Source organism: Salvia hispanica, chromosome 6 (genome assembly GCF_023119035.1).
Source record: "Salvia hispanica cultivar TCC Black 2014 chromosome 6, UniMelb_Shisp_WGS_1.0, whole genome shotgun sequence".
NCBI lineage: Eukaryota > Viridiplantae > Streptophyta > Magnoliopsida > Lamiales > Lamiaceae > Salvia > Salvia hispanica.
In genome coordinates this window covers 15,510,009-15,520,750 of record NC_062970.1, presented here as the reverse complement: position 1 = coordinate 15,520,750, position 10,742 = coordinate 15,510,009, and the positions used below count along the sequence as shown (strand labels likewise).

General features: G+C 38.5%; 1 protein-coding gene across 1 annotated transcript; it reads right to left on the bottom strand.

Moving 5' to 3' along the window:
• Positions 1-1,519: 1,519 nt before the first annotated feature.
• Positions 1,520-8,574, bottom strand: LOC125192703 (2-oxoglutarate-dependent dioxygenase 19-like). The gene is made up of 6 exons (XM_048090332.1): positions 8,338-8,574; positions 8,095-8,258; positions 2,426-2,503; positions 2,141-2,347; positions 1,836-1,956; positions 1,520-1,588 (listed from the first exon to the last, which is right to left on the bottom strand). Exons 1-6 carry the CDS (start codon positions 8,572-8,574, stop codon positions 1,520-1,522), a joined length of 876 nt encoding a protein of 291 aa, XP_047946289.1.
• Between the last annotated feature and the right edge of the window lie 2,168 nt (positions 8,575-10,742).

The following is a 10,742-nucleotide window of genomic DNA, read 5'->3' as shown; positions in this document are numbered from 1 at the left end:
TCTTTAAGGAGATATTAATTTTTTCATTGTTGAGAAATTCATTAGGTCACGTTAAACTCAAATAAACTTGCCATTTATATATAAATACGTGCAAACCTGAAAAGAGAAAATAGTTTAAAAGTATCAAGACAAACACAATCACAACATTTCAAGACAAAGAGATGGATTACATACAATTTTTGTCTCCTTCAAATATTCCAAACAACACGAGTCTATAAATTATCCCAGATAATTTACTATTCAATGTCACATGAATTAGCCATGATCTAGTTGTCTTTGGATTATGACTTGGTGCTCAGAAAAGGATTTACCTCCCAATTAGCTGGATTTATCATTCTCACGGTTCTCTAGAAAAATTTCTCTTATCTTTCTTCAAAAGTTACGATTTTTTTCTCTATTCTTCTATCATTTTTTAAATAATTTCTTTGATAGGTATTAATTTATAATTAATATTTATCAGATATTGATATACACATATCTTCCGAGGTAGTGATAAAATGCAAACTTATATATTGTACAAATTCAAAATTACTCAACACAGCTTCAACACAGTTTTAATACAATATCAACACAGTATAAAATTTCAAGATTTTTATGTTAACACAGTATCAACACAATATCAACATAGCATCCATCATTGACTACTGTTGAAATTCTGTTGACATTTTCCTATTGATATTTTTTTTATGATCTGTTGACATTTATCAATAGTCCAGATCATAGTTTTAAGTTTGTACAATATTTAGAGTTTTCATTTGATCATATCCCTACCTTCCGAATACATAGGAGATCCTTTTTTGTCCCTATTAAAGAGACACATATGCAAGTTCATTTCACATACATGATAATATAAACCTACGCTTTTCTACGGTGTGCTCTCGAGGGTAGTGATAAAATGCAAACTCATATATTGTACAAACTCCAAACTTTTCAACACAACGTCAACACAATGTCAATACAGTGTAAAATTTAAAGATTTTGATTTCAACACAGTATCAACACAATATCAACACTGTGTCAACTGTTGACACTGTGTTAATATTTTCTGTTGTTATTATTTTGTAATCTCTTAATGTTTTTTAACGGTCCAAATTATAGTTTGAAGTTTGTACAATATTTAAAGTTTGCATTTGATTACATTGTGTGCCCTCTAACGTCTTCATATGTATAAATAGTACTACTACGCCAAATATAGTTGCATGCCATTTGTAAATTAATACGTGCAACCCAAACAGAGAGAATAATTTAGAAGTAAAACGACAAAGACAATCACAACATTTGTAGACAACAAGACGGATTACACACGATTTCAAATCCTTCAAACAAAGTCTATAAAGCTTTCCAGATTTAGGAAAGTTGTTATTCAATGTCATTATGAATTAGCCAAGATCTAGTTGTCTTGGATAATGATTTGTTGCTCCAAAAAGGATTTACCACCGAGACGGGTTTTGGTGAGTTGCGATTCCCGGTAGTGTTTATAGTCCATAGAATGGTAGATCGCAGAGCCATCCTTTTCGAATTAAAATTCTCTCTCCTTATTCACCACAGCTCTATGCTTTAGAGATTTAAACCTTCCATTCGTAAATATCTGTCCAATTTTACATGCAAAAAGTACATATATATTCAGATTTGAAACTTTTTAGCATATTGTTTGAAATAGGCAAGTAAATCATTAAACTTAGCTCTTTTACCATAACAAGTTTTCTATTTCTTAGAAAAGTAAGGAAATATTCATTTAGTCAATTATTTGAAGCATCATGATTCATAATCAAATGGATCGATATTCCCTTTTTAATTTAATTTAAATAAAAATGTTAATAGTGATAGTGATTTACCTCAAGGTGGTCATCTACATTAACCAAAATGGAATTAGGAGGAGATTGGACGTTGAACCATTTGCCATCATGCTCAATTTGTAGACCCTCAACTCCATTATTTATCAGAAATGTCATCAAATCAGTTCTACTGCCATAGATTAGTCGTCATTCCATGTGCGATAATAAATATTACTGTACAATTTTTTTAAAAAAATTTATTTTGTCTCTTATTTTATTATCTTTACTTAACATGATAAACATATTTTATGTCTATCTCTGTGCCGAAAAGAAGGTTGAAGTAAATATTAATTGGTTGGAGGTGACCTGAATCGGTATGCGGTGGGATGCCAACTGCTTGATCAGGCTGAGGGCATGGAGGATAGTAATTCCCAACAAATATTTGTGCCATGGAATCAATCTTCAAAGCTTCATCCACATAATGTTTATCCAATTCCAGAGATTCCGAAGCAGCTTCCATCAGCTTTATAAACAAATTTCGGATTCTTTCACCGTAATCCATCACAACTTCCCTCAATCGTGGGGAATGGTGAGGGCAGTGAAAGTCGGGATGAATTAATTATAGGAGTATTAGATCTAGATGATTTTACCTCAATAGTTGTGGATGGTGAGGGCAGTGAAAGTCGGGATGGACACAGAGCTTGAGGTAATCTCTCCATAAAGTGAAGCTCTGGTTTTTAGAAAAGGAAAAGATTGATTGGAATCAATTATTCAAATTAGATGATTGACAGAATATTTTGTAATTAAGATCTTAGCATGTGCATTGCTTCCTATACCCTATTTAAAGGGTCCTTTATACAATGAAGTAATCATCCCATTCAAAACAATCGTTCTTTTCCTTTCTCTCCTTTCAATCATGTTTTCTACACCATTTAACATGGTACCAGAGCACGACTCAGAAAAGTTTCATCATCGTCCCTAAACCCTTCCCGACCTTTAGCCAAAACCTGCAGAAAAACTTCCAAACATGTCAGAAAACGATTAAAAAATTAGTTCATCCCAGTCGGATGAAATTGCTTGGCAAATTGCCGAAATCATGAACAGAAGTCTTGCCATGATAATACCCAAACCAGAAACCCCCACCAGAAAAAAAAAATTGTGTACAAAATTGATACACAACCTCTCCACATCAAAGGAAGCAAGTTAAATGAAGACAATTACTCCTAATGGGCCGTGCTGATGAAGATGGCTACAAGTGGTAGGGGAATGGTATCTCACGTTACCGGAGTGCCGCCTTCCCCGCCACGAACAGATCCAGCCTTCCCGCAATGGCAACAAGCCGATCATTACATGTTTACATGGCTTACATGGAATATCGAACCACGGCTGGTTAGCCGAGTGTTGAAGCAGCCGACTGCCAAACATATATGGGATGCATTGGCGGTCACCTACGGGAGTGGAAGAGACAAACTCCAAATCTACGACCTGCACATCAAAGCCAGTATAGTGAAACAAGGAAATCAATCTTTGGAAGAGGTATGGAGCACCCTGCAAGATCTATGGATGTCAATAGATCAGAAACGAACAAACCCTATGAAGTATCCTGAGGATATAGAAATACACAACAATTGGATCCAAGAACAGAGATTGTACACCTTCCTGACTGCCATTGATGGCAAATACGAATCAACAAAGTGGGAGATAGTTAAAATGGAACCACTTCCTGTCACGCCCGCCATTTCTAAGGATAGAAAGAACGGTTTATCGCGACTAGGGTGGGATATAAGAAGCGGGTAAGAAGCGTGAAGACAACTGTATAATTGGACTTGGCTCGAAATCATAGAAATGACTTGAATAAAATCAGAGTATCGTCTCATCAATTACATAAACTCGAAATAAATACTGTTTTAGCGGAAGCATCCAAGAGCGAATGACATCGTGTATGGAGACACAATGCATCCAAATCACTATTCTATCAAAGAACATACGCCGTCTCTGCTCAACACCGCCCATCATCATCACTGATCAACCTGCACATTTTTAAAACACATGCAGGGCTGAGTACTTGAAGTACTCAATGAACACAAGCCAAATACATTTTCATAAAACGGTCATGTCAAGCCATTAGTGAGTGAGCTCGGGGTTTTGTCTTAAAAAGGCCCGAGTACACTAAAATTATTTCATTTAGTAAAATAGGATCAATTGACTGAGCTTTTAGTTTTTTCCATAAAGTACCATCTCATTAAATCAAAATCATAAACCTTCAACTAATCCTTGAGTTCTTTGAAAAACTGTCATATCTGTTATTTCTGGTGCCGTGAAGGTGGCCACCTCCCACGGTCACAATAATCGGCCAACCCGCTCGATGACTTACGGTCTCTGGTGTACACTAGTCAAAGTAGGGACGCTACCCACGCTGAGACCCGAATTTGATTAACCATGCATGGCAACAACCACTTTAGATAGGTCCCATAGACCACATCTGAACTGTACATGGACTGGAAATGTGGCCACATTTCGAGTCCACTAGACCAGCCAACTCGAAGGATGGCTCCCGATCCACATGTTGTGTACACTAGCCTAGGTGGACATACTCTCCACACTTAGACTCGAATTCGATTATACTATAGTTGGTCTAGTAGGGACACTCCCCTTGCTAGACAAACAGATAGACATTTCTCAAAATAAAATATGGCATGACAAAATATTTGTATCCTCCTTTCCTCATATTGGCAAAGCCGAGCGATTTACAATTCACTCAAAAACTATACATAGCAACACATGACAATCACTTCCACTTTAAGCACATATATCACATCATCATGGATTAAAAATAATAATTCCAATCACACTCAAAAGGACATCTCTTAAATAGAAAGCACACACGTAGCACAAATTTTAATATAAGATAGACTTGGCATGAAATTCATATTTAAACCGAAAGCTCACAGTTAAACTTTAGTTCGAAAGCTCACCTCGTTCGTTTAAAAAAAATTTAACTCGAATTTCTTTAATATGTCCTTAATTCGCAGAGGGGACAGTGAAAATGTCACCTACTCTTCAATTATCTAACTGCCTTTACATTCCTTCGATGCCTAACAAATTGTTGTCTATTAGCCATGTCACAAAAGAATTAAATTGCACCTAATTGATGCAACCACATTTCTGTCTACTGCAGGATATCTGAACCGGGGAAATAATTGGACGTGTCATTGAACGTGATGGATTGTACTATGTAGATGAGATAGCTCAAAAATGGACTGCCATGCTAACTCACGGGTCTACCGATAGGAAAGCTTGGCTTTGGCATCGGCGCTTGGGACATCCGTCTATCGGTTACTTAAAATTATTATTTCCCGATTTTGTTTCTAAACATGATGAGTATTGTGAAACCTGTTTTTTGGCCAAGAGCCACCGAACTTCTTATCCTTTGAATAATACTCGTGTTGATTTCCCGTTTTCCTTAATTTACTCTCAGGTTTGGGGGCCCGCACCCTTTACTAGGGACAGGGTCTTAGATACTACTTAGTCTTTGTAGATGACTGCACTCACATGACATGGGTATATTTCATGAAACAAAAATTCGAGGTTTATACACATTTTTCACATTTTTTTAACCTTATCAAAACCCAGTACCAACACTCTATAAAAATCCTAAGATCAGATAATGGGAGGGAATTCGTTAACTTTTCCATGACAAAAATTTTTCAAGAAAATGGTTTGATTCACCAAACTAGTTGTGCCTATACTCCTGAACAAAATGGTGTAGCCGAAAGAAAAATCTGTTCCTTCCTAGAAATGACCCGCTCTATGCTCATTGAATCAAAGGCCCCGAAACACTTCTGGCCAGAAGCTATTGCCACCTCAGCCCACCTCTTGAACAGATTACCCACAAGTATCCTCAAACACCAAACGCCTCTCCAAGCCCTATCCTCCTTCACCAAAATTCCACTATCCCTAACTCTTGAACCACGAGTCTTTGGGTGCTCTGTTTTTATTCATACCCCGAAACATGAATGAACCAAACGTTCCCCATGTGCAATTAAGTGTGTCTTCGTGGGGTACGGGGTAAACCAAAACGGGTATAGGTGCTTTGATCCTAAAACCATCGAATGTTTGTCACCATGAATTGCAATTTCCTTGAAACTGAATACTTCTATACCCATCTCAGCGGTCAGGGGGAGAATATTATTAAGGACCCGCTAAGTTGGATATCATCGCCAATGCCAATGCCAAGTAATCTCGAAGTGGGCATAACAGATACAGCAGTAAGCGGCTCCGCTGAGCAAGTCTCTGAAGTAGGACAGTCCGTTCCTGAAGGTGACACGCAGCCAACTACTTCTCTGTTGAGGCTATCCAATGTAAGTATTGATAATCATGTTCCTCCAGTTTCCTTTACCACTGATGATGTAACTTTGGATGAAGAAACAAAGCCCGTTTGGAAAGCACAGATAAAGAAGCTAGTCAAGTAGAAGAAGCCGAAGGAGTTGAACCCGACACAGGAGGATACATCCTTCCACATCGGACGAATAGGGGAGTTCCACCAAAGAGGCACATACCTGAGAGGATTAACAGGAAGACTCACTACTCTGTCACTTGCCTAGTCACGAGTCACCTGTCGGAAATGGCTCAAGCATTTGAGATGAGACTGTATGAGGAAGAAGAGATCCCACAGTCATGGAAAGAGGCTATGAGACATAAGCACTGGAGAGAGGCGATGCAAAAAGAAATAGGTTCATTGATTCGAAACAACACTTGGGAAACGTGCGTTTTACCCAAAGGGAAGCGACCTGTGGGATGTCGATGGGTCTTCACTATCAAGAGGAGACCAGATGGCTTAGTTGAGAGGAACAAAGCACGACTAGTTGCGAAGGGCTATACTCAGACATATGTGATAGATTAATCAGAAACCTTCTTCCTAGTGGCCAAGATGAACACAATCCGAGTCTTCATGGTGAGCTGAAGAAGGAAGAAGAGGTGTATATGGAGGCTCCTCCAGGGTTAGCAGCAGACTTCAAGATGAGTGAAGGATGTAGGCTAAGGAAAACTCTATATGGGTTGAAGCAGTTCCCAAGGGTATGGTTTGGGAAGTTCGCCGGGGAAATGATCCGCTATGGGTATAAACTCTTCGATCATACTCTGTTTCTGAAGAAAAGAGGAGATACAAATCACTTGTTTGATTATTTACGTCGATGACATGATTATCACACGTGATGACTTGGAAGAGATTGAGAGCTTGAAGAAGAATGTTTGAGATGAAAGACTTAGGGGACCTCAAGTATTTCCTTGGGATTGAGGTATTAAGATCACACAGAGGGATCTTTTTAAGACATAGAAAGTACATTTTGGACATCCTAGCAGAGACGGGTCTCCTAGAGTGTATGCCAGCAGATACGCCTATAGTAGTTAATCATGGATTGCAAATTAATGATAAGGCCAAGATGACAGATCGAAGTCGATATCAACGACTAGTTGGAAAGCTTATCTACCTATCACACACTAGGCCAGACATTGCCTACGTTGTAGGGATCATGAGTCAGTTTATGCATCGACCACAAACAGATCATATGGAAGCAGCGCTCAGGGTTTGTCGATATCTAAAGGGGACAACAGGACATGGAGTGTTTTTCTCCAAAAATGGTAATGTTGAGATTCATGGATACACGGATGCTGATTGGGCGGGTAATCCTAATGATAGAAGGTCCACCGCTGAGTACTTTACCTTTGTTGGAAGTAACTTGGTAAGTTGGAGAAGTAAGAAACAGAAAGTGGTGGCCCTCTCGAGTGCTGAGGCAGAGCTTCGTGGGATTAAAAGTGGACTGACTGAGATAATGTGGCTAAGAAGGTTGATGAAGGAACTTAGTCTCACTCCTAGTAAGAAGTGTCAACTATATTGTGACATCAAGGCCGCCATACGCATCTCAGAAAACCCGGTTCGACACGATCGAACCAAACATGTCGAGGTGGATAGACACTTTATCAAGGAAAACATTGAAAAGGGTATTGTCGAGCTACCATTTGTTCGCTCAGAGGATCAGCTTGCCGACATTTTGACAAAGGCAGTCAACACGGGAGTTTTTGAAGATGTTCTTTGCAAATTGATTATTGGAGACCCCACCACTCAATTTGAGGGGGAGTGTTAGAAAAGGAAAAGATTGATTGGAATCAATTACTCCAATTAGGTGATTGACATAATATTTTGTAATTATGATCTTACCATGTACATTGCTTCCTGCACCCTATTTAAACAATGAAATAATCATCCCATTCAAAATAATCGTTCTCTACCTTTCTTTCCTTTCAATCATGTTTTCTACACCATTTAACAGAAGTGTTTGCAATGGTGAAATTCCCGCATTGAATCAGATCTAACACAACTTTTGCTTTGTAAAGCTTCTTCTCAGAATCTGGCAAATCGAAGAACTCTCTCACAGCTGCAATGGCGTCCTTCATTAAGCTTTCTGGTATCCCGTGATTCACAAGCTGCAATTTAATTATAATCATTATCAATCACATAATTAGAGGAATTGATTTGGGGAAAATGTAGTACATATGTTCTTACGATGAAAAAGCCCCAAACTCGACATGCTTCCGCGACATCTTGAATGGATTTGGTGCGTTGGTGAGGATTGCCGGAGATAAGGGAGGAGAAATCGAGGTGAGGGAGTGAATCACATGATAAAGCTGTGTAGTCATTAGCAATGTTGAATTTGGAAGGGTCGACTTCCAGATTTGAAGAATCTGCTATGACCTTTATGCTTCTCTCAAATTCTAAATGATGAACTGAATGTGATGCCATTTTTCTTCTTCCCTTTGGTGGTTTTCGGCGATGTGAGTGAAGGGAAAGGAAGGGAAGACTAATTTGCCATTGGAAGTCAGAACTCAGAAGTCTATGCATGTGCATAGATTAAATATTTAAAATATACACCAATCTCTATGCATTCATTTGACTCCATCAGTCCCATTAGAGCATCCATATCCGTGCTCTTGCCACATTTATTTGACTTCATCAGTCCCACTAGAGCATCTTGATGCACTATTTTTTAGTACTAAATATACCTGCATGTATACAGAGTATATATAGTATAGCTAAAGGTCAGTACCGGATATCGAACACGGGGAAAACAAACATAAAGTGTCTATCCTCTACTAAAACTCAATTACTATCTGGAGAACCGAGAGATTTTGAAAACTTTTGAAAGCTGAAAATATTTGAAAGCAAATAACAACTAGATGCAAATAAAAAACATAGATAAACTATAGAGATAAGGGGAATTCTAGGGATGTGCATTCACTGTTATGGTTATACAAATTCCAAACTACAATATCCTAGCACAGTTATTATTTTGAGTCACCAGCTTATGCTTATGCGATACAAATGTTGATTACAATATTAGGGTTGTCAATCCTAACACGTAACTCCAAAAAGCTCCTAAGAACCTTGAATAGTCCTCACTCTCAATTAACGGTGCCGTTTTAAGGGAAGCTAACTGTAGCGTCTACTAAGTGAACCTAACTCGCTAGAACTCTCTCACAGTTATGAAGCAAGTTATATTAAATCATACATAATTGTGTCACTCAATCATGTAGCATCACGAATACTTAGGGAAGAATCAAAGTAAAAACAAACAGATATTAAATAGAAAACTGGAATTGTATAACCAAAGTCATTACTAACACATCCCTAGAATCCTATGAGTTTAGTTACACATAATGAAATAAGCTAAACACATAGATTGAAGGGAAGACAATTTGAACATAAAACTAAAGCAAATAAAACTCATAGGTTGAATCCTTGTCATTCTTGATGTTCTTGAAATCTTTCTTCAACTCCTTGCACATTGACGTACTCTAACTTTTAATCTCTGGGATTTTTTGTTGCAAAAAGAAGCTCTAATTTGATGAAGCTTGAGGTCCTATTTATAGGGGAAAGTCAATCCTCATTGTAGAAGGAAAAGATCTTCAAAATATGGTAAATCATGGAGAGATCTAGGGCAATTCGGATTTGCCGCCTTTCTCCGGCGGGCCGCCGCACATTGGCCGGCGGTCGCCGCGTTGCAGTCCAGAGTCTCGATACCTTCGGCGGCGGGCCACCGCATGACCTCCGGCGGTCGCTGGGCGAGACTCATTTCCAAGCGTAAATTTCCGAGGTGGGCCGCTACATAACACTGACCGCTGGGCGCCAGCGGTCGCCGGTACGCCTTGCGGCAGTCGCCGTTTGAACTCCAGATTTCCAGACTTTGCGTTTTGACTCCCTTTTTCGGCTCAAATATGCACATTTCTCACAAAACACGTCAAAATATCAAAATTTATAAAGTATGCAATTATTGGACATATAGAGTGACTTTGACATAAAAAACGGACCAAATAATGGTCTTAAAACAGTGCAAAATCCGAGCATCTCACATCTACATCCGTGCTCTTGCCAAAGAGCACGGATGTGGGCCATTTTATTCATTTTTTGCTCCCTGTTTTTAGGCAAGAGCACAACACCCACATCCATGCTCTTCCGCAAGGACAAGCTCAAGGGTCCCACCATCCCACTATTTAATTTAAATACTTCAATTACTAAAAATATTTCTACAATATAAAAATACATTAAAATACAAAAATTACATAATTAAATCCTAAAAAATAAAAATTACATAATTAAAATCCTAAAAAATAAAAATACATAATTAAAATCCTAAAAAATAAAAAAAATACATAATAAATATCCTATAAATTAAAAATTACATAATTAAAGGCTAAAAAATACCCCCATGGAAGATGAGTCCTCTATCCCCAATGTTCTTCGGAGACCGCGTATCTTTTCAACATGTAAATCAAGTTGATCGGGAGTCATTCAAGACCTATCGGCCATATTGAGTTGAGCTAAGATGGTCCACAACGAGTTGGTGGGGGGTTGAGGTGGCACAAAGGGAGCGGTGCGGATGATGTCGCGGCGTGACGGCGGTTGGCCATCGC

Excerpts from the sequence above, each read along its gene's own strand:
- LOC125192703 (XM_048090332.1), bottom strand. The coding sequence starts at position 8,574 with ATGGCATCACATTCAGTTCATCATTTAGAATTTGAGAGAAGCATAAAG. Across the intron at positions 2,504-8,094 it reads GCAAACACTTCTGTTAAATG|CTTCACTTTATGGAGAGATT; the intron begins GTGTAGAAAACA and ends TAAAAACCAGAG. Across the intron at positions 2,348-2,425 it reads CACCATCCACAACTATTGAG|GGAAGTTGTGATGGATTACG; the intron begins GTAAAATCATCT and ends CCCACGATTGAG.